Raw genomic sequence first — 27413 nt, forward strand, 5'->3', positions numbered from 1 at the left:
TGAAAAGTTCTAATATTAGCAACATTTCAGATGATCGACGTGAAAAACAACATTCATTATCCCAGTGGATATCCAATCTCGCAACATCCTCCAGTGTTCTTGTGTTCATCACCAGGACCAGATCCGTACTGTTCGCAGGATTTGTACAATCCAGTGTACGAAGAGCTGAGCGATGCTGAAACGGAACTGGAACGACACGGAGGACACAGTGAAGATGAGTTTGCCGAAGACGAGCTCAGTTTGGCTGGGGAAATGGACCGGAGACGTCTCCAGATTCCTCCTCCTCCTTATCGACCGAATGGAGGAGGTTCAATGAGACGTAGTGAAATCCTCAGGTTTCGGCGACCTCACGAACCTTTACCTCCTCTACCTGGTTGTAATTCTAGCAATAGCAACCGATACATTGGGTAAGTAATTGTCAAATTATCGTGCATTGAACAAGTAGTTAAATATTTTTTTGCAATAGAACCATGGATGGCCCATTGTGACCCATCACAAGCTAGTACCCCTCCAGTTCGGTGGCACTGACAACAAAGCTTTCTTGGCCGGGTATCTTAAATATCTAAGGGGTTGATTACACTCTTACTCCAAAGCTCTTTTCTGATCGTCGCAAGTGCCGGGCACTATGTGAGAACGTGTATCGGAGTTTGCTCGTCTTCCAAACACAAACGACATTCCGGATCTTGTGACAGACCCAGAATGTGCATGTGGTTTCTCATCTGACAGTGATCCGTGAGAAGTCCTGTCACACATCTGGGGTCCTTTCTGGATAATTCCATCAGGGACTTCGACTTGTTTCTTGCTTGGAAAGAAGCCCATGAGACATTGCGACTGCCGCATGCATCCGGTCTCCTCCCAAGCAATATCGGATCTATGCCAGAAGATATGGTCCACAGTGGCAGATCCGATTAGATCCGTTAGTCCTACAATAGGTTAGGGTCCTACGGGTTTCTCTTTGGAGCCACGAAGAATCAACTTGTCCGCCTCCTTGTTTTTACCGGAGTGCCCTGGAATCCAAGTTAGACGTATCTTGGCCATCCGCGTGAGCGACAAGAGTGATCTGATACGATAGCATAGAGAGAAGCCAAATCTCGAACGCGATGGCAGAATTCTCTATACCAAAGAAGCTCATTCAGATGACTAAAGTTTGTATGGAGGGCGGAGTATCTAAGGTACCAGTAAATAACAGTCTATCCAGCAGTTTTGAAATACACGGTGGGCTTAAACTCGTCGTTTTGCTCCTCTGGATTTAATTTTGACATTCGGTCAATAAAAGCTTCTGTGTTGGTTAATAATATACTATTACTAGCATCGATTGTGTGTAAAACTATTAAATTGATACTACTTATGCTACAATTGTAAACTTATCATTAATAGTAAGTCCACACGTGCAGAATTTGTGAAAATTACAGTACTGTTCCTAGTATATTGGTCAAACTGTACTTCCTGTGTTACTGATGCATAACTTGTTCACATGATCCACAGCATTTATCAACGCTATTATGTATAGGCAACCACGATTACTTAGATGCATGTTAATAAGGCGTGCAAATTTATTACTATGCTGAATTACTTTGAATATCAAGTGAGATAAATTTCTTAACCTGTGATGCAAACCAATGCCTAATTAACATCTTATTAGGTTCTGTCTTAATATGAGCGAGCTGACTCTAAATTTGTCTTGTAAATTCCAAGACGTTAATTTATCAAAGTTAAATTTAAATACCGATGTAGAGGCTAAATCGGTTCGTAAACTTCTATAATTATTAGCATAACAAGAGTTTACTTTAAATTTTAACTCTGTGTGATTCAACTACACACACCGGCAAAATTGTGAACCCGTTCATTTATGAACATTTTCTTTTTTTATTCGCTCTGATATCTCAATTATTAGAAAAAATACAGGGTTTTGAAGAAATATTTTCAAAATTATTTTAGCGTGTGTCTTCCACGATGACATTATCGATCATGTCTTGAGGCAGATTGTCCTAAATCTCAACTAGAGCAGCTGCAACTTGTTTAGGATTTTGAACTGCTGAGTTATGGACCTTAATTGTCTACCTAACATGTCCAATCGGATTAATGTCTGGAGAACATGCCGGCCATGCTATTGTTCTTGTTCCATTAACAACCACCCTGTTCGTGCCCCTAAGCACATTCCATCCCAGACAATCACTGAGCCTCCACCATAGGAGACAGTGGGAGTAAAATTAAATTGTTCATCTTGTTCTCCTCTGCGTCGATATAATCTTTCCCTGCCGTCGATGGAATTAACACAAAACCGACTCTTATCTGTGAACAAAACATTGGCCCACTGATCATTTCCCCAATTTCCCTAGCAAAGCCTAGTCTGGCCACACGATGACGTTGCCGGAGTAATGGAGCTTTCTTGGTTCTATAGGCCTTTAAACCAACTTCCTTAAGCCTTTTGCTAATGGTCCGAGAACTTCTTCTTCTTCCACGTACTTCTTCCAGTTCACTTCTTGTTTGCAAGACTATGAATCTGTCATCTCTAGCCGTGGTTGACCGTTTTCTTCCTTGACCTCGTCTCCTCACATACTCCCCCGTTTGTCTCCAACGTCTTACATTACGATAGATTCTGATTTTCCTAACATCGCTGTAACTTGTACCAATTTCAATCAACGCTACAGCCTTTGCCACATCAGTAGAAGCCATATCACCAAGAACCAATGACGTATAGCAAGTTTGATTAGGAAACCTCTAAAACAGGTGTGGAAAAAATAAGATCCATATCCACATTTTCTTCGAAACCCTGTATTTTCTTTAACCATTGAGATATCAGAGGGAATAAAAAAGGAAAATGTTCGGAAAATAACGGGCTACAATTTGATGTTATAAACTGTTTTCATTTCTCAGTTGTTCTCTCCATAGGGTGTCTCAAAGAGCACAGAAAATTCCTTACTTTCTTTTCGTCCCTGTATATGACAGATGTATTCATGAAGAATCAAGCTACAATTCATGAAAAAGATGATCAAAATCGAGCGAAGGATTGAAGAGGAAATCGATGTTCAACTATAAGTCTAAATTTTGACCGTTCTTCTAGTTTTGCCGGTGTGTGTCGACCTAATCTAGAAGAATGTTAAACAAAGAAAAGTGAATTCAAAAGACTATAGTTGCAAAAATAACTGGTTTTATAATAGTCGTTTTACAGTGCATATTCCTGCAAAGCAGCTGCCATCCTCCAACATCCTATCCCAGAACGTGCAAAAGGTCTTTAAGATTAAACTTCAACAATTACGACCCATAAAAACTTTTGTTACTCTCGTTATATAAATCAAAACGTACGAGAGCATGTCCTTAAGTTATACCTACTCTAAAAAGAACTACTATAAATCGGTAACAATGAAAACCAGTGAAAAGTTAGTGTAAAGCCGCCTTTACACCAGCGAATATTCCGCATTCATGGAGAGTTTCCATGGGATGGGTCGTAAAAAGCTTTCCTAAAAAGCCATAAAGCTTCCTGCACCTAGTTCTATTGCCCTGTGTGTCGACTATAAAACTAGAAAAAAGGGCTGTTATCCCAGTTTAATGGGATTTTTGGGTGCAGTTTTGAATTATGTTTATTTAAGGTTTTATCTATACACCAAATCACACTAGTGACATTATTTCAATTTGGTTTTTGTCTGAAACAGGACACACTGTAAATATGACAAACTGACTGTTAAGGCCAGAAATATTCAACAAGAAGAAGTGTCACTGCGTGGACTTAACCCTACTTTACGGAATCCTATTCTCATGCTCTATTGGTATGAGAATAGTCCATACTGTTTTGTTAGTTAACTTAGTGAAAAACTTACTTCCAAAGTTATATTTCCTGATAGCTTTATCTTTTGGATATCCTCCGAATGCGCTTGTGAGCGCCATTTTATTTCTTTTTAATGGGCCATGTTTGTACTAGTTTTTGACTAAATTAGGGTTGGAGAATCGATTTTTCAAGTCAGTTTATCCGGATTTGTCACTCAGTTTGTGAAGCTTGATTTTATTTTGAGGGAGAGTTACAAAATCGACTGTAGAACCCATTTGGAGTGAGAAAATTACAGTTTTGAGCACATTTTTGGAATCCCCATTAAATTTCTTATTCAATAACCTATAAAAACATTACAAATTTTGGTACAGTCAGGGAGGAAATCGGTGTCTAAGTTTGAACTGACAGAAACACAGTCCGAAAGGACAGTCTTTACAAAATCGACTGTAGAACCCATTTGGAGTGAAAAAATGACAGTTTTAAGCACACTTTTGGAATCCCCATTAAATTTCCTATTCAATAACCTATAAAATCATTACACAATTTGGTACAGTATGGGAGTAAATCGGTGTTTCATTTGAATTGACAGAAACACAGTTCGAAAGGACAGTCTTTACAAAATCGAGTGTACAACCCATTTGGAGTGAGAAAATGACAGTTTTAGGCACATTTCTGGAATCCCCATTAAATTTCCTATTCAATAACCTATAAAAACATTACAAATTTTGGTACAGTCAGGGAGGAAATCGGTGTCTAAGTTTGAACTGACAGAAACACAGTCCGAAAGGACAGTCTTTACAAAATCGACTGTAGAACCCATTTGGAGTGAAAAAATGACAGTTTTAAGCACACTTTTGGAATCCCCATTAAATTTCCTATTCAATAACCTATAAAATCATTACAAAATTTGGTACAGTATGGGAGTAAATCGGTGTTTCATTTGAATTGACAGAAACACAGTTCGAACGGACAGTCTTTACAAAATCGAGTGTACAACCCATTTGGAGAGAGAAAATGACAGTTTTAGGCACATTTCTGGAATCCCCATTAAATTTCCTATTCAATAACCTATAAAAACATTACAAATTTTGCTACAGTCAGGGAGAAAGTCGATATCTAAGTTTGAACTGACAGAAACACAGTTCGAATAGACAGTCTTTACAAAATCGACTGTAAAACCCATTTGGAGTGAGAAAATGACAGTTTTAGGCACATTTCTGGAATCCCCATTAAATTTCCTATTCAATAACCTATAAAAACATTACAAATTTTGGTACAGTCAGGGAGGAAATCGGTGTCTAAGTTTGAACTGACAGAAACACAGTCCGAAAGGACAGTCTTTACAAAATCGACTGTAGAACCCATTTGGAGTGAAAAAATGACAGTTTTAAGCACACTTTTGGAATCCCCATTAAATTTCCTATTCAATAACCTATAAAATCATTACAAATTTTGGTACAGTCAGGGAGGAAATCGGTGTCTAAGTTTGAACTGACAGAAACACAGTTCGAAAGGACAGTCTTTACAAAATCGAGTGTACAACCCATTTAGAGTGAGAAAATTACAGTTTTAAGCACACTTTTGGAATCCCCATTAAATTTCCTATTCAATAACCTATAAAATCATTACAAATTTTGGTACAGTCAGGGAGGAAATCGGTGTCTAAGTTTGAACTGACAGAAACACAGTTCGAATAGACAGTCTTTACAAAATCGACTGTAAAACCCATTTGGAGTGAGAAAATGACAGTTTTAGGCACATTTCTGGAATCCCCATTAAATTTCCTATTCAATAACCTATAAAAACATTACAAATTTTGGTACAGTCAGGGAGAAAGTCGGTATCTAAGTTTGAACTGACAGAAACACAGTTCGAATAGACAGTCTTTACAAAATCGACTGTAAAACCCATTTGGAGTGAGAAAATTACAGTTTTAAGCAAATTTTGGGATACCCATTAAATTTCCTTTTCAATAACCTATAAAAACATTCCAAAATTTGGTACAGTCAGGGAGGAAATCGGTGTCTAAGTTTGCACTGACAGAAATACAGTTCGAAAGGACAGTCTTTACAAAATCGACTGTACAACCCATTTGGAGTGAGAAAATGACAGTTTTAGGCACATTTCTGGAATTCCCATTAAATTTCCTATTCAATAACCTATAAAAACATTACAAAATATGGTACAGTCAGGAAGGAAATCGGTGTCTAAGTTTGAACTGACAAAAACAGAGTTCGAAAGGACAGTCTTTACAAAATCGACTAGAGCCCATTTAGAGTGAGAAAATGACAGTATTAAGCACATTTTTGGATTCCCCATTAAATTTCCTATTCAATAACCTATAAAAACATTACAAATTTTGATACAGTCAGGAAGGAAATCGGTGTCTCAGTTTGAATTGACAGAAACACAATTCGAAAGGACAGTCTTTACAAAATCGACTGTAGATCCCATTTGGAGTGAAAAAATGACAGTTTTAAGCACACTTTTGGAATCCCCATTAAATTTCCTATTCAATAACCTATAAAATCATTACAAAATTTGGTACAGTATGGGAGTAAATCGGTGTTTCATTTGAATTGACAGAAACACAGTTCGAAAGGACAGTCTTTACAAAATCGAGTGTACAACCCATTTGGAGTGAGAAAATGACAGTTTTAGGCACATTTCTGGAATCCCCATTAAATTTCCTATTCAATAACCTATAAAAACATTACAAATTTTGCTACAGTCAGGGAGAAAGTCGGTATCTAAGTTTGAACTGACAGAAACACAGTTCGAATAGACAGTCTTTACAAAATCGACTGTAAAACCCATTTGGAGTGAGAAAATTACAGTTTTAAGCAAATTTTGGGATACCCATTAAATTTCCTTTTCAATAACCTATAAAAACATTCCAAAATTTGGTACAGTCAGGGAGGAAATCGGTGTCTAAGTTTGCACTGACAGAAATACAGTTCGAAAGGACAGTCTTTACAAAATCGACTGTACAACCCATTTGGAGTGAGAAAATGACAGTTTTAAGCACATTTTTGGAATCCTCATTAAATTTCCTACCTACTATCCTAAAAAAGTACTAAAAAATTCGGTATAATCAGGGAGAAAATCGCTGTCAAACTTTCAACTGCCAGAAACACCGTTTTAAGGACAGTTCGCCTGTAAACCCCACTTGTAGTGACGGAATCACCTGTATAAGCATATTTTTGGAATCTTCACTAAATTTCCTATCCAATGCGCTATTTTGCATATCAATTTTTGTGCTGTGATAAAAACGCAACCCTGTATAAAAGTACTAAAAGCACTGTAGCAGCTGCGTTTTACTTACCTCTCGTTCTTGCATTTAATCTAATTGACTAATTACGTGAAATTTTGTGCAGACTATTATTTTTGTAAAAACAATAAAAGAAACAAATAAAAAGCTCTTCTTTTCTAAGGTACCAAAAACTAACACTGAAAACGTATAATTTTTTAAAACTTACAACCGGTTTACGCTCCTGAACGTTACTCTAGCGAAATTACTCCGTTTTTAGACAATAATACAACTTTTAATTTGTCGTAAATTTTTTGTATCACGACCGTGAAAGTTTATATTTTAATTAGGTTTATACGGCTTTTATACGGGGGCAAAGTTTTTTAGTTCATCCCGTTTATGCGCTTATCAGAAGAGTCTTCATAAAGTATCTAATTAGTGCCTTATCAGTCAATAGTTGAAAATTTGTAAGTGTTATCGCACCTTCTTCTTCTAGTGCCTATTCGTTTCGAATATTGGCGACCATCCTGGTTATGATGACCTTGTTGACTGTTGCTTTAAACAGTTCTGTGGTTGTTTTTGAATACCATGTTCTTAGGTTCTTGAGCCATGATATCGTGCTTCTTCCGGGCCCTCTCTTTCCAAACACTTTTCCTTAGAGGATGGATTTTAAGAGTTTGTATTTGTGGTCATTTCTCATTATATGTCCGAGATATTCCAGCTTCCTTCTCTTAATCGTTTTCATCACCTCTTTTTCCTTCCCCATTCTTTCCAGTATTGTTTCGTTGGTCACTCTATCTACCCATGATATTCTAAGGATCCTTCTGTATAGCCACATCTCGAAGGCTTCGAGCTTCTTTTGTATAGCTTCGGTCAGTGTTCAGGATTCCATGCCATGGTACAATATGGAGAACATATAGCAGCGCAGGAGTTTTACTTTGATGCCTAATTTGAGGTTATGGCTTTTGAAGAGCTTAGACATTTTGATGAAAGCATCTCTTGCTTTTTCTATTCTACATCTGATCTCTTGTCAGTGGTCCCACTGTTCGTTTATTAAGGTTCCCAAGTAGACAAGTTTGGATACCCGTTCTATTGGTTTCACTTACTTACTACATTCATTAGCTGCAAATATGACGGTATCATCTGCATATCGGATATTTTTCAGCAGTTCACCGTTTACAAGAATTCCATTATTATCGTTTTCCAGAGCCTCTCTAAATATCTCTTCTTAATACAGATTGGAAATCAGAGAGGAGATGATACACCCTTGTCGTATGCCCCGCAGAATGTTAACTGTCTCTGTTGTTTCATCTCCAGCGTTGTTTTTTATGGTGGCTGTCTGGTTCCAGTACAGGTTTTGTATAATTCTGAGGTCTTTATCATCCATTCCGGTGCCTTTCAGCACTTGGATCATCTTCTGGTGTTGGACTTTTGTCAAACGCCTTTTGGTAGTCCACAAAGCAGGTATAAATGTCGCAATTTCATGTCCCTACACCGTTGGAATAATACTTGTATACTGAACAGTGCTTCTCTTGTTCCAACTCCTTTCATGAAGCCAAATTGTATGTCTGCTACTCTCTCTTCGCATATCTTGTATATTCTGCGATGGATAACCTTTAGTAAATGGCTCATTAAGCTTATGGTTCTGTATTCTCCGCATTTCTTTGTCCCTTGTTTCTTGGGCAGCAATATAAATTCAGAGATGAGCCATTCTTTCGGAATGTTGCCTGTGTCAAAGATATTGTTAAATATTTTGCAGATCATTTTTAATGATTCTTTATCCAAAAGCTTAAGGAACTCTGTCTATATTCCGTCCGGTCCTCGAGCCTTCTGTCAGCGATCTTATGGCTGCTCTCGCTTGTTAGTATTGGTGGTCCAGTTTCTGTTGATAAGGAGGGGAGATTGAGAATGCAAATAATTTTTTCGAGTTCCGCATGATGAACAAGGAAACCTTGAGATAGCAGAAGAAGATGGGGTACAATAGATCTAATCAGGTCGCAGTACATCTGTCACCGTCCACACCTACCATTACCATTACCTAAAAGAATAGGTGCATAACAAAATACAAAATTCTAGATTTAGCCTATTGTACCCCCCGTTACTAGGATCTGGGCTGAAGCTAGTCTCATCACAGTTCCTCCTCCAGCTTCAAGGCCTTAATAAAGGCCAGCAGCTGAGTCGGTTTTAGAGGCTTCAGTGGCTTGGAAGATGTCACCTGAAAGCTCAAGCTCACATTGAAGAGCCAAGCTCTGGGAACAACTCACTGGACTGGCGCACTCTAAGAAACTTCTTGGAGGTTACAACCGGGAAATGAGTAATGAATTAGTAAAATTGAGCAAGAGAAACCTACGCTCACTCACAGGTTGCTTGAGAGGCCACCTGAAGCGGATAGGCCTAGGATATCACGGAGACTGTAGATTCTGTGGGGATGAGGAAGAAACTCCTAAACACCTGCTGTGTGATGTGATGCAGTCTCAAGCATAAGGACCAACTTGTGTGGTAGCAGCATCATTAATGATGGGGAGATTTCTTCTCTAAAACCGACTCAGCTGCTGGCCTTTATTAAGATCTTGAAGCTGGAGGAGAAACTAGCCTTAGCCCAGGTACAATAGGCCTCAAAGCCAGCAGCTGAGTCGGTTTTAGAGAACAAATCTTCCCATCATTGATGACGCTGCTACCAAACAAGTTGGTACTTATGTTTGAGACTGCATCACATTCACACAGAAGGTGTTGGGGAATTTCTTCCTCATCCCCACAGAAACTGCAGTCTCCTGAGAGGAAACCTGTAAGTGAGCTAGGTAGGTAGGTTTCTCTTGCTCAATTTTACCAATTTATTACTCCTTTCCCGGTTGTTTAGTTGTTAGAGTCCGCCAGTCCAGTGAGTTGTTCCCAGAGCTTGGCTCTTTCGTGTTCCTCCTTCAATTTGAGCTCGTGCTTACAGGTGACATCCTCCAAGCCACAAAGGGGTTCTGGTCCCGTAAAAAGAGTTTCTTGGTGGCTTTCTCATTTCTCTCAACTCCTCTGTGAATTCTGCTTGTAATAGTAATAAATAAATCTATAACTCACTGTAGTGAGTTATTTGATAGTTTACTTATGTCTAATGTCATTAATGTGTTGGATCAAACCCTCGTAAGTCAATTAACCTTTTAGATAGTCAAGGTAAAATGTATTGACCAACCTTACACCTAGTTTGTAATTGTTTTAGCTGTTGCCAAGCCTGAATAATCTGTTCAAACTTGACAAATTACGATGTATTATTATGAATACGTTAAACTGCAAGTCTTGGACCACCCAAACTGGCTTTTTAACTCTGATTTATTTGTTATTCGTCTTAATTGGTTAATATGAGTAATTAGGAATTATAAATTGTAAAGATATGAATGCTGAATACAGTCGATTTATTCATTGCATTTCTTTTAATGTGTTAAATTTAATATCAGGCGTGAAGTTCTTCTTTTCAATTAGACCATAATATTGATATGTTATAATGAGTGGGGTTTTTGTGGGAAAAACGGTACAATATATTAGAGAAGAATCTCATATTTTTCCACTGTAAAAGGTAAGTTTTTATTGTTGTTTAGAAATAAAATGTAGTTTAAAATGTTTGTTCCTTTTTTACTACCAATTTTTCAATCATTAATTGTTGCAAGATGTACTTTTTGATTTGAATGAGCCAAATACCTCTAAATGCTACTGGAAACTTACTGAAAAGTTCCAGAACCCTCTATAACTGTGTTATACTTTCCCAGAACTATTTTAAATTACCAGAGACCTCTAGGACTATCTTGGAAAGTTTTATAGACCTCTTAATGCTATTGAGAACCATGCCATGCCACAACTGTGATATTTCCTTACCAATTCAGACTGGACTCAGTTGAGACACTTTTCAATATAACATCCTGTAACTCTGTTATTTTGACAGTTACAGAGTGGTTCAATGTATCAATTTGTAGTTCTTGGAATCTCCTTTTGACTACTCAACAAATAAATGTTTTTTTTTTGGCATAAATACAGAATGGACTCAATTTGGCAGTTTTCAGACCTAACCTTAAGACCCTGTACCTCTGTTATTTTTTTTAAGTTACAGAGTGGTTCAATAATCCTTGTTTGATCATTTTGTATAGTGTCTATAGTAAAAATGTAAAATTACTGAGTTATTCATGCTAAATACAGAGTGAAGTAAATTTGAAGTTTTTTTCTAGCATAAAAATTAATTTATTTGTGATTATTTCAAAAAGTATAATTGTTTCGAATAAGTATCTACAAATTTAGTTTTTTGAAAAATTAAAGAGATATTAAATTTCAAAAAATAGTATAAAAAGACGCGTAATACCCCCCCCCCCATTCTTTAAATTTTTTTGAAAAAGAAAAATTTTAAGATGCTTTTTTTGAACTTATTTCACCTAATTTAAGGTCCTTTGGTGTAAATATACTCTTTGTTGTGCATTGGAACCCTTCTGGAACAAAATAAAAAATTGCCAAAATTGCACTTTTTGCAAAAATTGCATTTTTTCAATTTTTGAATGATTGTAACTTTTTTATTTCAACTCTTATAGATTTCACTAACACTCCATTAGAAAGAGAATAAAAAATACTACAAAATGAGCCAAAACTGGCTTCTCTAGCTCTTCACGTTACCGAGATATTGAATTTCAAAAAGTAGTAAATCGTGACCCCTAATTGGAATTCATTTTTTATTTCAAAAATGAAAAATTTTAAAATGCTTTTTTTGTACTTATTTTACCTAATTTAAGGTCCTTTGGTATAAATATGCCCTTTGCTGTGCATTGGAACCCTTCTAGAGCAAAATAAAAAATTACCAAAATTGCACTTTTTGCAAAAATTGCATTTTATCAATTTTTGAATGATTGTAACTTTTTTATTTGAACTCGTATAGATTTCACTAAAACTCCATTAGAAATAGGATAAAAAAAACTACAAAATGAGCCAAAAACCTAATTTGATCCGAGGAAGAAGATAAAATTATAAAAATAGTTTTCCATTTGAAAAACTTTTGGATTTGTGCACTTTTTAAAAACAATTTTGTGATGGAAAGTTTTTACCAACTTCTATCATTATTTTTTAAACCTGGTTTAACACGATGAAACACAAAAACCAAGAAAAAAGCGTTTGCTAATATACGATACTATACGATATAATTACAATTATTGTTTTAGATATTGCAATAGTCTAATTTCACATAGAATGGCAAATATCTCAGAAACGGATAGAGAAAAGTTTATAACATTACACATAAAATGGGTTTAGAATTTGTCGTAGAATCCAAAAAACAAACAATACACAGGGTGTTTCATTTAAAATAAGCGATGTTCCCATCAACTTCAAACTACCAGCGTTATGTTCATTTTTCCTGAGTTTCAATGGATTGCGATGGTTCTTGGTGGACAACACTGAGTTTGAGCTATGAAAATTTCCAATTCTTTACCAATGGAAAGAAAAGTAACCCAATTGGTCGAATTGCAGTGGTTTAATTATCTTAAACCGGATGGAGGGAATAATAAATCTTAAGTGACCAAAGGGAATAATTCCCTGTGGCCGTTCCACGTACCGCAACATTAAATGGAGTCGTAAAACGCACTTTATACTCGTTTTATAGCGTTTGTAAAATATTGCATTTAGGTTATAATATATGCAGCCGTCGCTGCAACTGGATACGCTAGAGATTACTTTTAAATCCTAGTTAAGTAGGTGTTTAAATTTAACTGAGTGCTTGTTTTACGACTCTATCTTAGAGCCACCAGACTTTTCTAATCATATCAATAATAAGTTGGCACTATTAAAACCGAGGGGTGCAAAACGAGTAGTGTTCGATGCGTGTTTGATAATAAATTAATTTTTAATCAGAAAAATTATTTAACAACCCTGACTGACGAGAATATCAATTACCCAAGACAAATTGGAAAATAGTTGTCCTTCTGAAGGAGTTGCTTGAAAAGTGACAACACTGCACTCAAAATGCCAGGAAATTCAAATGGAACTGTAGATTTTCAGATCAATGGACTGCGCCCTCTCGGCTTATACAGTGACCCAAAAAAGTGTCTCATCATTTCCAAGATATGTGAGATCAAAATTTCTGAAGGAATTTGTCTGCAAAGTGATGAAAGTGCGTTCAAAGTGCCAAAAATCAAGAGTTTCCAATAAGAAATGCTGTTTAAGGTTAGAACTCAAAACAAGGGCTACGACGTCCAATGGACATCCATATAAAGTCCCTCTATGAACATCGTAGACTTATTGGATGTCCATTTCAAGTCCATATTAGTCCAAACGAGATCCATTATATACTATACATTTTCCAGTACCAATGGCGATCCGTTTATGGCAATTTTGCACTTTCAAAATGCTCCTAGAGGTCTCTGACAATTTCAGAGAGTTCTGGAAAAGTATAAGACAGTTGTAGAGGACTTTGAAACTCTTCAGAAAGTTCCCAGTAGCATTTAGAGGTCTTTGGCACATTCAAAACAGTCCTAGAGGCGTCTGACTATTTAAAACAAGTCTGAGAATGTTTAAGACACTTGTAGAGCCCTCTGACACAAATTAGAAAGTTCTTAATAGCATTTAGAGGTCTATAGAGCTTTCAAAATGCGCATAGACTTCTCTGGCAACTTCAGAGAGATCTGAGAAAGTATAAGACAGTTGTAGAGTGCTCTGAAACTCTTCAGAAAGTCCCCAGTAGCATTTAGAGGTCGTTGGCACACTCAAAACAGTCCTAGAGGCGTCTGACAATTTAAAACAAGTCTGAGAATGTTTAAGACACTTGTGGAGGCCTCTGACACATATTAGAATGTTCTTAATAGCATTTAGAGGTCTATAGAGCTTTCAAAATGCGCATAGACTTCTCTGGCAACTTCAGAGAGATCTGAGAAAGTATAAGACAGTTGTAGAGGACTCTGAAACTTTTCACAAAGTTCCCAGTAGTATTTAGAGGTCTTTGATACATTCAAAACAGTCTTAGAGGCGTCTGACGATTTACAACAAGTCTGAGAATGTTTAAGACACTTGTAGAGGCCTCTGACACAAACTAGAAGGTTCTTAATAGCATTTAGAGGTCTATAGAGCTTTCAAAATGTTCCTAGAGGTCTTTGGCAATTTCAAAGAGTTCTGGGAAGGTATAAGACAGTTGTAAAGTGCTCTGAAACGTTTCAGAAAGTTCCCAGTAGCATTTAGAGGTCTTTGGCACATTCAAAACAGTCCTAGAGGCGTCTGACAATTCTAAACAAGTCTGAGAATATTTAAGACACTTGTGGAGGCCTCTGACACATATTAGAATGTTCTTAATAGCATTTAGAGGTCTATAGAGCTTTCAAAATGCTCCTAGAGGTCTCTGACAATTTCAGAGAGTTCTGGAAAAGTATAAGACAGTTGTAGAGTGCTCTGAAACTCTTCAGAAAGTTCCCAGTAGCATTTAGAGGTCTTTGGCACATTCAAAACAGTCCTAGAGGCGTCTGACAATTTAAACCAAGTCTGAGAATGTTTAAGACACTTGTAGAGCCGTCTGACACAAACTAGAAGGTTCTTAATAGCATTTACAGGTCTATAGAGCTTTCAAAATGTTCCTAGAGGTCTTTGGAAATTTCAAAGAGTTCTGGGAAGGTATAAGACAGTTGTAAAGTGCTCTGAAACGTTTCAGAAAGTTCCCAGTAGCATTTAGAGGTCTTTGGCACATTCAAAACAATCCTAGAGGCGTCTGACAATTTAAAACAAGTCTGAGAATGTTTAAGACACTTGTAGAGCCGTCTGACACAAACTAGAAGGTTCTTAATAGCATTTACAGGTCTATAGAGCTTTCAAAATGTTCCTAGAGGTCTTTGGAAATTTCAAAGAGTTCTGGGAAGGTATAAGACAGTTGTAAAGTGCTCTGAAACGTTTCAGAAAGTTCCCAGTAGCATTTAGAGGTCTTTGGCACATTCAAAACAGTCCTAGAGGCGTCTGACAATTCTAAACAAGTCTGAGAATATTTAAGACACTTGTGGAGGCCTCTGACACATATTAGAATGTTCTTAATAGCATTTAGAGGTCTATAGAGCTTTCAAAATGCTCCTAGAGGTCTCTGACAATTTCAGAGAGTTCTGGAAAAGTATAAGACAGTTGTAGAGTGCTCTGAAACTCTTCAGAAAGTTCCCAGTAGCATTTAGAGGTCTTTGGCACATTCAAAACAGTCCTAGAGGCGTCTGACAATTTAAACCAAGTCTGAGAATGTTTAAGACACTTGTAGAGCCGTCTGACACAAACTAGAAGGTTCTTAATAGCATTTACAGGTCTATAGAGCTTTCAAAATGTTCCTAGAGGTCTTTGGAAATTTCAAAGAGTTCTGGGAAGGTATAAGACAGTTGTAAAGTGCTCTGAAACGTTTCAGAAAGTTCCCAGTAGCATTTAGAGGTCTTTGGCACATTCAAAACAATCCTAGAGGCGTCTGACAATTTAAAACAAGTCTGAGAATGTTTAAGACACTTGTAGAGCCCTCTGACACAAATTAGAAAGTTCTTAATAGCATTTAGAGGTCTATAGAGCTTTCAAAATGCGCATAGTCTTCTCTGGCAACTTCAGAGAGATCTGAGAAACTATAAGACAGTTGTAGAGGACTCTGAAACTTTTCACAAAGTTCCCAGTAGTATTTAGAGGTCTTTGATACATTCAAAACAGTCTTAGAGGCGTCTGACGATTTACAACAAGTCTGAGAATGTTTAAGACACTTGTAGAGGCCTCTGACACAAACTAGAAGGTTCTTAATAGCATTTAGGGGTCTATAGAGCTTTCAAAATGTTCCTAGAGGTCTTTGGCAATTTCAAAGAGTTCTGGGAAGGTATAAGACAGTTGTAAAGTGCTCTGAAACTTTTCAGAAACTTCCCAGTAGCATTTAGAGGTCTTTGGCACATTCAAAACAGTCCTAGAGACGTCTGACAATTTAAAACAAGTCTGGGTATGTTTAAGACACTTGTAGATGCCTCTGACGTATATTAGAATGTTCTTAATAGCATTTAGAGGTTTATAGAGCTTTCAAAATGCTCCTAGAGATGTCTGGCAATTTCAAAGAAATCTGGAAAAGTATAAGACAGTTATAGAGAACTCTGAAACTTTTCACAAAGTTCCCAGTAGTATTTAGAGGTCTTTGATACATTCAAAACAGTCTTAGAGGCGTCTGACGATTTACAACAAGTCTGAGAATGTTTAAGACACTTGTAGAGGCCTCTGACACAAATTAGAAGGTTCTTAATAGCATTTAGAGGTCTATAGAGCTTTCAAAATGTTCCTAGAGGTCTTTGGCAATTTCAAAGAGTTCTGGGAAGGTATAAGACAGTTGTAAAGTGCTCTGAAACGTTTCAGAAGGTTCCCAGTAGCATTTAGAGGTCTTTGGCACATTCAAAACAGTCCTAGAGACGTCTGACAATTTAAAACAAGTCTGGGAATGTTTAAGACACTTGTAGAGGCCTCTGACGTATATTAGAATGTTCTTAATAGCATTTAGAGGTTTATAGAGCTTTCAAAATGCTCCTAGAGATGTCTTGCAATTTCAAAGAGTTCTGGAAAAGTATAAGACAAAGTGTCATTATTCAGAAAATATTTTAAATAGACTAGTTAGGCTAAAAATTGCAGTATCGCTGCGGTTCGTAGTGGACTACCCTGTATATTTAGGGGCGGTTTAAAAAACCCAACTTTTTTAAACATTGTCATTAAAGCAACAAATTAACTCAAAAACTACCAATTTATATTGACAAATCACAATACATTATACAGAAATAATAATTGATGAAACCAGTACAATTATTTTAACAAATATAAAACTAATTAATAAACAAAAAAAAAACTGTACAATATTTATTAAAAAATAACAGACACTCACCCAAAATCTATCCTGACCGACTCCGCGGTCGAAATGGCATAGTTAAGTTATGGGGTGAGGTAGGTGAGGGCGGCGACGAACATGGAATGGGCGGCACTGTGGGCGGCATGATCGATGTGGCGGCCGTATGCGGGTAAACTGTCATTGATGGCAAGTAAAAGGATGGCGTGTAGAGGGCGGCTACAGCCGCAGCAGACGTGTACAGACCGCTGTACGGGATCTGGTAACTGGTGTACCGGGCTGCTGCTTCTTCTGCTGCTTTGGCGCGGATTTCCATAAATGCTGCAGAAGAAAAACGTGTTTAAATCATTTTTTTTTTGGACAAAAATTCAATATTAATACAGTTTCAATATCTCACAAAACACTAAGTTTAATATATTTTTTTAGTACAGCCATTATTTCTTAAAGACAATGTTATACTTTTTCTACGACCACTGTCTATGACTAAGTTTATCTGAAAACATTTATAATCATATTATTGAAATTTTGACAGTTGGCAAGTTTGTGACAGGTCAAGCTGCGTCCAAAATTGACAGCTACATGTCACATTTGTCAAAATCCAGCCCAAAATGACAAAAAAACTATAAAGATAGTTTTATAAGTTTATGATTATGATTCTAGCAGTTGTGCAGTATGGTGGTTAGTTTGTGATTGTCATTTGATCTGTCACTACCTTAACAACTGTCAAAATTGTGTTCAAAAAGCTATAAAGTGCCATTCAGCTTATTTCAATTCTTTTCAAGTCTGTTTTGTAGCTTTATGAAAAGGCTTGATGACAGTTGCCTTGTGACAGATCAAGCTGCGTCCAAAGTTGACAGCTTCAAGACACATTTGTCAAAATCCAGTCCAAAATGACTACAAATCTATAAAGAAACCCTGAAGTTTGTTAAACTCAGAAAATATATAAAAATAGTTTTATAAGTTTATGGTTATAATTCTGACAGTTGTGAAGTATGGTGGTGAGTTTAAGATTGTCATTTGATCTGTCACTACCTTAACAACTGTCAAAATTGTGTTCATAAAGCTATAAAGTGCCATTAAGCTTATGTATACTCACTTACATTGTTTTCAAGTATGTTTTGTAGCTTTATAGCTTTATGAACAGGCTTGATGACAGTTGCATTGTGACAGATCAAGCTGCATCCAAAATTGACAGCTACATGTTATGATTATGATTCTAGCAGTTGTGCAGTATGGTGGTGAGTTTAAGATTGTCATTTGATCTGTCACTACCTTAACAACTGTCAAAATTGTGTTCAAAAAGCTATAAAGTGCCATTCAGCTTATTTAAATTCTTTTCAAGTCTGTTTTGTAGCTTTATGAACAGGCTTGATGACAGTTGCCTTGTGACAGATCAAACTGCGTCCAAAATTGACAGCTACATGTCACATTTGTCAAAATCCAGTCCAAAATAACTAAAAAACTATAAAGAAACCCTGAAGTTTGTTAAATTCTATAGAAAATATATAAAAATAGTTTTATAAGTTTATGATTATGATTCTGACAGTCTTGAAGTATGGTGGTTAGTTTGAGATTGTCATTTGATCTGTCACTACCTTAACAACTGTCAAAATTGTGTTCATAAAGCTATAAAGTCCCATTCAGCTTATTTATACTTATTTCATTTATTTTCAAGTATGTTTTGTAGCTTTATGAACAAGCTTGATGACAGTTGCCTTGTGACAGATCAAGCTGCGTCCAAAATTGACAGCTTCAAGTCACATTTGTCAAAATCCAGTCCAAAATTACAAAAAAACTATAAAGAAACCCTGAAGTTTGTTAAACTCTATAGAAAATGTATAAAAATAGTTTTATAAGTTTATGGATTTGGTTCTGACAGTTGTGAAGTATGGTGGTTAGTTTGAGATTGTCATTCGATCTGTCACTACCTTAACAACTGTCAAAATTGTGTTCAAAAAGCTATAAAGTGCCATTCAGATTATTTGTACTCATTTCAATTCTTTTCAAGTATGCTTTGTAGCTTTATAGCTTTATGAACAGGCTTTTTGACAGTTGTCTTGTGACAGATCAAGCTGCATCCAAAATTGACAGCTTCAAGTCACATTTGTCAAAATCCAGTCCAAAATTACTAAAAAACTATAAAGAAACCCTGAAGTTTGTTAAACTCTGAAAATATATAAAAATAGTTTTATAAGTTTATGGTTATGATTCTGACAGTTGTGAAGTATGGTGGTTAGTTTGATTGTCATTCGATCTGTCACTACCTTAACAACTGTCAAAATTGTGTTCATAAAGCTATAAAGTGCCATTCAGCTTATTTATACTCATTTCAATTCTTTTCAAGTATGCTTTGTAGCTTTATAGCTTTATGAACAGGCTTTTTGACAGTTGTCTTGTGACAGATCAAGCTGCGTCCAAAATTGACAGCTACATGTCACATATGTCAAAATCCAGTCCAAAATGACTAAAAAACTATAAAGAAACCCTGAAGTTTGTTAAACTCAGAAAATATATAAAAATAGTTTTATAAGTTTATGGTTATAATTCTGACAGTTGTGAAGTATGGTGGTTAGTTTGTCATTGTCATTCGATCTGTCACTACCTTAACTGTCAAAATTGTGTTCATAAAGCTCTAAAGTGCCATTCAGCTTATTTATATTCATTTCAATTATTTTCAAGTATGTTTTGTAGCTTTATAGCTTTATGAACAGGCTTTTTGACAGGTGCCTTGTGACAGATCAAGCTGCATCCAAAATTGACAGCTACATGTTATGATTATGATTCTAGCAGTTGTGCAGTATGGTGGTTAGTTTGTGATTGTCATTTGATCTGTCACTACCTTAACAACTGTCAAAATTGTGTTCAAAAAGCTATAAAGTGGCATTCAGCTTATTTCAATTCTTTTCAAGTCTGTTTTGTAGCTTTGTAACGAAGTTACTAATTTTTTGTTAATATGTAGAATTAGATTAAAGAAAACAATGCGCAGCCTCACACGCTTAAGTTACAATGCGTCTTCGCGACAGAATGGTGAACGCACCGCCGCGATCGATCAAGGTTCAGCGCGCAGCCGCGGTAGCGTAAACGAAGCAACATCGCGCCGTCGCGACTCGCGAGCTGGTAAACAGGTGATGCGCCGCGCGCTACATAGTTCAGTTGATCCCGGAGTTCTTATCGAACCGAACCAACCGACGCTGCAGTCAGTTCATTCCGGACCATCGACTAGTGACTACCGACCGACGCTTCAGCCAGTTGAACGGTAAATTTTATTGTTCCTGGGGGCAAGCTTTGAAGGTGTAGGTATTTCGGAATCGTTTCCTTCGGACCGCCAGTACAGGATGTTATAACACTGCTGGTTAACTTCGAGGGCCACGACTCCGAAAACCTCTCGGCGATTTGAGTTGTTTCCTCTGGACTGCCAGTACCGGATGTTATAACACTGCTGGTCAACTCCGGAGGCTACAATCTCACTATCGCCTAGGTATTTCCGAATCGTTTCCTTCGGACCGCCAGTACAGGATGTTATAACACTGCTGGTCAACTCCGGAGGCTACAATCTCACTAACGCCTAGGTATTTCCGAACCGTTTCCTTCGGACTGTCAGCTCCGGCCGTTTTAGCCCCCAACTGGTCAACTCCGAGGGCTGACCGTTTGAAAGCTGTTACCGATTCTCTGACCCCGTCTGTACCCCCAGAGCACAGTTTTCATACCGTCCGAATCTGTCATGCATACCGTAACCGTCTGTTTACCGTTTCGAAACCGTCTTAGTTCTCCGTACCGTTCCCCGTTCTGAACACTAGGTTATGTTGTCCGTTTGTTTTCCGTTTCAAAGTTACCGTATTGATTTAGTTAGGATCTCCAGGTCGGACTGTACCGTTTATTAATATGAACACGAGGCTGTGTTGTTCTCTGTTTGTTCATTTGTGCTAGAGTTTTAAGTAAGGATATGAATGTTTGTTATTTTTCATGGTTAACACGACTTGTTTAATTTTGCTGACTACCCCGTGTTTCCTTATTTTTGTCCCACTCCCTTCATCCATTCACAGATAAACGTGAACTCTGTCTTCGACTGTGTAAAAGCTCCCCAGGTATACGAAGCGAGTTCCTTAGTTACGCTTCTCCAAATAAAACTAAGGTGGCGCCCGAGTTTCAAAGCACCTACCCCTAGGTGTGGCAAAAACCGTACCAGGACCGGTACGTAAAGGAGGCGTTACAGCTTTTTGAACAGTCTTGATGACAGTTGCCTTGTGACAGATCAAACTGCGTCCAAAATTGACAGCTACATGTCACATTTGTCAAAATCCAGTCCAAAATGACAAAAAACTATAAAGAAACCCTGAAGTTTGTTAAATTCTATAGAAAATATATAAAAATAGTTTTATAAGTTTATGGTTATGATTCTGACAGTTGTGAAGTATGGTAGTTAGTTTGTGATTGTCATTTGATCTGTCATTACCTTAACAACTGTCAAAATTGTGTTCATAAAGCTATAAAGTGCCATTCAGCTTATTTATACTCATTTCATTTATTTTCAAGTATGTTTTGTAGCTTTATGAACAGGCTTGATGACAGTTGCCTTGTGACAGATCAAGCTGCGTCCAAAATTGACAGCTTCAAGTCACATTTGTCAAAATCCAGTTCAAAATAACTAAGAAACTATAAAAAAAAACTCTGAAGTTTGTTAAACTCTATAGAAAATGTATAAAAATTGTTTTATAAGTTTATGGTTATGATTCTGACAATTCTGAAGTATGGAGGTTAGTTTTCAGTTTCATTCAGCTTATTTATACTCATTTACATTGTTTTCAAGTATCTTTTGTAGTTTTATGGCTTTATGAACTAACTTTTTGACAGATACGTCAAAATGTCACACGCTGGTAGCCCAAAGAGGTAGCTTTCAAAAACCGTAAAAGTGTTAGGGTGTAACCATTAGAATTTTGCCACTAGAGGGCGTTAAAGTTGAATAACCGTTACAACTTGGTCGATTTTTGTGCTTCTTCGGTTCTTTTGACAGATACCTCAAAATGGCACAAACTATCCTATCTTGTATATGTATATACTATTTTATCTCTTTCTTGACTTTGTAAATCCATTAAATGGATGTGAACTTAGCATTAAATTCATTAATATGGACAAAAAAAATAAAATTCCAATTGTTTTACTAAAGTAAGCTTTAACTTGTTAAAATCTGTATGTGAACTTGTGAAATTCCACACATGCGAGCTTAGCATTACAGTCTATTACTATAAACAAATAAATAACAATTCCAGAGGCGTACTAAGTGAACAATTTATTTTTTTTTCCATAAATATTAGCTACCTAATTGACACACCTTCTTAAATTACCATCAATATGCTAACACCAAGCAGGAATTAAAGTCACAACCTCAGACAGTTTACGAGTGCCAAGGTATTCGTCTAGCACTATTAATACGTTTCCCACACAACAATTTCTGTGTTGAGATGCAATTAATGCATACATCAGCCAACAGATAGTACGTAATGTGTGTTTCGTGTAATTTTGTTACAAATGCGAATTTACAAAGTCATTTGGTGAAGGTCGGAGCGCAAACTATAATGGGAGATAACATATAAATAAACATATTTCGCAATTTTGTTGTATTTGTATCCAAAAAGTGATTCTAATGATCAAAAAAGGTAAAACATTTACATTTACGCAAATGCTGCACATGTAAACTTTTTTGCAAATTTAAATGGAAACAGTTAGCTTGAACGTGTTCAAAAGTATTTTTTAATTATAGTAGATACTCCAAACGTACGAACTTTAAATGTAACTGATTCCTTTGCCGTAATTCAAAATAACGGTTCAAGGTAAACCTTTTTTAGACCGCTGTCACGTGAAGGCTGTCAAATTTGGCTCCATATTTTTCTTGCTCCAAAGAGTACTTACAGTGCGGTAATTTTTTTTGGTTTTGATCTTCCTCAAATCAAGTTTTTTATTCCGAACAATTTATAATAGATTGTTCTAGCATATTTATATTGGAGCTGTATGTAGAAAATATAATGTAATTAACGCAAAAATAAATAATTAGTAAGGGCTAACGTTGAAAAATTCTGATGCGCACGCCACTGTTAATGAAGTGCAAGGTTATCGATGAATAACTGTAGTAAATAGATAACATTTTCTCCTTTCACAACAATGTCACCTTAAAACCGTTTGGCGGTTACAAACAAACAAACAAAATCAGAAAAAGTAAATTTTGTATTTATTTTCAGATAGACACTTCATATATTGGATTAGTTCAGTCAGTGTATTGTACAGGGTGGCACACGGCTGTAAAATACTTTAAAAAGTAATGATGGGCGTAAGGTAACTTGGAGCGGTAAAGTAAAGTAAAATTCAGTGTGACAGTAAAATTTACCAATTTTACCAGTAAATTTATGGATCTAATTGAAATTTGCTTTAAAGATACTATTTTCCTGTCATGGCTGTAAAAAAATAAAGTCTGAATAAGAGGTTGATTTGATTTTTTATTTATTATTTTACATATTTTGGATTATCAATAGTAGAATAAATCAAGTAAAACTTTTCTGACAAAGTGATTCTTTGTACAAAATTAGTTCCAATCTTCCAACTTTTTTACTAAAAAACTACTTTTTACCACAAATTTGCTGAAAAATGTCAAAATAAGTGTCATAAATCTCAGAATCACGTCTTGTTTCGAAAACTGTAATTTTCGAAAATTTTGAGAGTTTTGACATAAGTGACAGACATCACGTGGTTTTTGGAGGATAATTTTGCTAGGCAGTCACGTGACCACTGTCTAAATAACTACCATAAATCTCAGACACGTTTTGCTTCGAATACTGCAAAAAAAAATTCTAAACCCCATTTTTTGCAACTTTTGAATAGAGTTTGACACTCAGAGACATTATTGCTTGTCAAACCCACTTAGAGTGAGAAAATGACTGTTTAAAGTACATTTTTGGAAACCCCATTAAATTTCCTATCCAATAACCTGAAAAAACACAACAACATAATAATATGGTAGTCAGGGAGAAAAGCGGTGTCAAAATTTGATCTGCCAGAAACACAGTTTGCAAGAACAGTCAAAGATACAATCGACTCTAAAACTCACTTGGAGTGATAAAATGACCGATTTAAGCACATTTTTGAAATCTTTCTTAAATTTTCTATCCAATAACCTGAAAAAACACAACAAGATATGGTACAGTCAGGAAGAAAAGCAGCGTCAAAATTTGAACTGTCAGAAATACAGTTTGAAAAAACAGTCAAAGAAAAAATCGCCTGTAAAACTCACTTGGTGTTAGAAAATTACAGTTTTAAGTACATTTTTGGAATCCTCATTAAATTTCCTAACCAATAACATAAAAAAACATAACAAGATATGCTACTGTCAGAGAGAAAAGCGGTGTCAAAATTTGAACTGCCAGAAATAAAGTTTGAAAGAACAGTCAAAAACAAAATTGCTTGTTAAACTCACTTGGAGTGAGAAAATTAATGTTTAAAGCACATTTTTGGAATCCCCATTAAATTTCCTATTCAACAACCTAAAAAACACTAAACAGTTTGGTACAGTCAGGGAGAAAAGCGGTGTCAAAATTTGAACTGCCAGAAACACAGTTTGCAAGAACAGTCAAGGACAAAATCGCTTCTTAAACTCACTTGGAGTGAGAAAATGACTGTTTTTAGCACATTTCTGGAATCCTCATTAAATTTCCTATCCAATAACCCGAAAAACACTAAACAGTTTAGTACAGTCAGGGAGAAAAGCGGTGTCAAAATTTGAACTGCCAGAAACACAGTTTGAAAGAACAGTCAAGGACAAAATCGCTTGTTAAACTCACTTGGAGTGGGAAAATGACTGTTTTAAGCACATTTTTGGAATCCCCATTAAATTTCCTATTCAACAACCTGGAAAACACAACAAGATTTTGTAGTCAGGAAGAAAAGCGGTGTCAAAATTTGAACTGCCAGAAACACAGTTTGAAAGAACAGTCAATGACAAAATCGCTTGTTAAACTCACTTGGAGTGGGAAAATGACTGTTTTAAGCACATTTTTGGAATCCCCATTAAATTTCCTATTCAACAACCTGAAAAACACTAAACAGTGTGGTACAGTCAGGAAGAAAAGCGGTGTCAAAATTTTAACTGCCAGAAACACAGTTTGAAAGAACAGTCAAGGACAAAATCGCTTGTTAAACTCACTTGGAGTGAGAAAATTAATGTTTAAAGCACATTTTTGGAATCCCCATTAAATTTCCTATTCAACAACCTAAAAAACACTAAACAGTTTGGTACAGTCAGGGAGAAAAGCGGTGTCAAAATTTGAACTGCCAGAAACACAGTTTGAAAGAACAGTCAAGGACAAAATCGCTTCTTAAACTCACTTGGAGTGAGAAAATGACTGTTTTTAGCACATTTCTGGAATCCTCATTAAATTTCCTATCCAATAACCTGAAAAAACACAACAAGATTTGGTTGAGTCAGGGAGAAAAGCGGTGTCAAAATTTGAACTGTCAGAAATACAGTTTGAAAAAACAGTCAAAGAAAAAATCGCCTGTAAAACTCACTTGGTGTTAGAAAATTACAGTTTTAAGTACATTTTTGGAATCCTCATTAAATTTCCTAACCAATAACATAAAAAAACATAACAAGATATGCTACTGTCAGAGAGAAAAGCGGTGTCAAAATTTGAACTGCCAGAAATAAAGTTTGAAAGAACAGTCAAAAACAAAATTGCTTGTTAAACTCACTTGGAGTGAGAAAATTAATGTTTAAAGCACATTTTTGGAATCCCCATTAAAGTTCCTATTCAACAACCTAAAAAACACTAAACAGTTTGGTACAGTCAGGGAGAAAAGCGGTGTCAAAATTTGAACTGCCAGAAACACAGTTTGCAAGAACAGTCAAGGACAAAATCGCTTCTTAAACTCACTTGGAGTGAGAAAATGACTGTTTTTAGCACATTTCTGGAATCCTCATTAAATTTCCTATCCAATAACCCGAAAAACACTAAACAGTTTAGTACAGTCAGGGAGAAAAGCGGTGTCAAAATTTGAACTGCCAGAAACACAGTTTGAAAGAACAGTCAAGGACAAGATTGCTTGTTAAACTCACTTGGAGTGAGAAAATTACTGTTTAAAGCACATTTTTGGAATCCCCATTAAATTTCCTATTCAACAACCTGGAAAACACAACAAGATTTTGTAGTCAGGAAGAAAAGCGGTGTCAAAATTTGAACTGCCAGAAACACAGTTTGAAAGAACAGTCAAGGACAAAATCGCTTGTTAAACTCACTTGGAGTGAGAAAATGACTGTTTTAAGCAGATTTTTGGAATTCTTTGGAAAGTAGACTAAAATGATATAACCGAAGGTTCTAAAAATGTTGACATAGTTATGTATGATTCTTTAAAAAATCGTTTGATTTATTGGTTGGGAAGACACCAGGCCCTAGATTCTTGAATCGAGTGGAGTTACCAAGAGAACGGAACACATAATTTGACAGAAACCTGTTTTTGTCAACCAGTTCTGTCACATTCTATCAACACTTCTATCGGTAATTCTACTCTCGACGTTCAAGAATTAGGCCCCAGAAGTCTTGAACTTTGGCTCAACCTTCTAGAGTTAAGCAATGGTAAGTTAAGACCCATCACAACAAGTTGATTTACTGAACAGTCGTTTTCCAATCCGCCACTGCATGCTTGAACAAGTTTAGCAAAACCTGACAATACAATACGAAAGGAAAGTGGACAAAAACAAAACCGAGATGTATTTGTCGTAGACTGGCATAAGAACAACAGTAAAATAGTGCTCCTTTCAAACAACTGCACAAAATCGTTAAACGGTTATTTACGGTCGTCATAAATGCATAGGTTATAATATTTTTAGTGTGTACATATGCGTGCCATTGCAGAAATACTACCAGCGAACAATATTGGTCGTATAATGTCCCTAAAGTCGTTACGTGCTGGCAACGTCGTATTCAACGCCCGGATAATGTTTCATACATTTTGTTTGTATTTTGTGTAAATTTAATACATTTTCAAATTACCGGCTGAATGGCACGTTTCGTCCATAAAGCTTCCATGAACCTATAACAAGAATTTTTTTTAACGAGAATGATGGTGTTAGATGTCATTATAATATTGCGTAACACCAATTCCGAGTCATGTTACCAAAGACTTTTGTTTGTTATGTAATATGTTTATGGAATAGACTACTCTGTTTAATAACATGCTTATTATTTACTAGTTTTGAATAGATAATAACACCCATTGCCAAACCCGTGAGTAATGTAGAAAAGACAATTAAAATAAGACCTGCAACTGCTTAAAAATGATAAAGAGAGATTGACCTCCACTCCTGTGTAATACCCGAAGGAAATGCCAATAATATTGATCTTTAATGGGAAGCCATGGAGAAAGCAATTCAAGCTAAGAAGCATGACATGTCACAACCTACTACTGTGAAAATGAACATGGAAATACCCCACTGGATCAAAAACCCTACAGCAACCATCGAAAAGCTTAATATTAAAGCCATAAACCGAGATTACTGGGCAAAATTTACAAGCGATATGGATCACGACCAATAT

General features: G+C 36.2%; 1 protein-coding gene across 2 annotated transcripts in view; it reads right to left on the reverse strand.

The window, feature by feature from the left end:
* dsx (transcription factor doublesex) overlaps window positions 1–27413 on the reverse strand; it is a 164785-nt gene that overhangs the window by 20301 nt on the left and 117071 nt on the right. Inside the window, exon 3 of one of the 2 annotated variants that reach the window (XM_081980710.1) lies at window positions 16876–17157. In XM_081980710.1, the coding sequence (XP_081836836.1) occupies window positions 16883–17157 (275 nt within the window). In that variant the 3' untranslated portion in view covers window positions 16876–16882. Of the gene's footprint in view, window positions 1–16718; window positions 17158–27413 lie in introns of those variants that run through there. The other variant, XM_081980709.1, reaches the window with a different exon arrangement.

Source organism: Ips typographus, linkage group LG5 (genome assembly GCF_016097725.1).
Source record: "Ips typographus isolate SLU linkage group LG5, UJ_Ityp_2.0, whole genome shotgun sequence".
Taxonomy (NCBI): domain Eukaryota; kingdom Metazoa; phylum Arthropoda; class Insecta; order Coleoptera; family Curculionidae; genus Ips; species Ips typographus.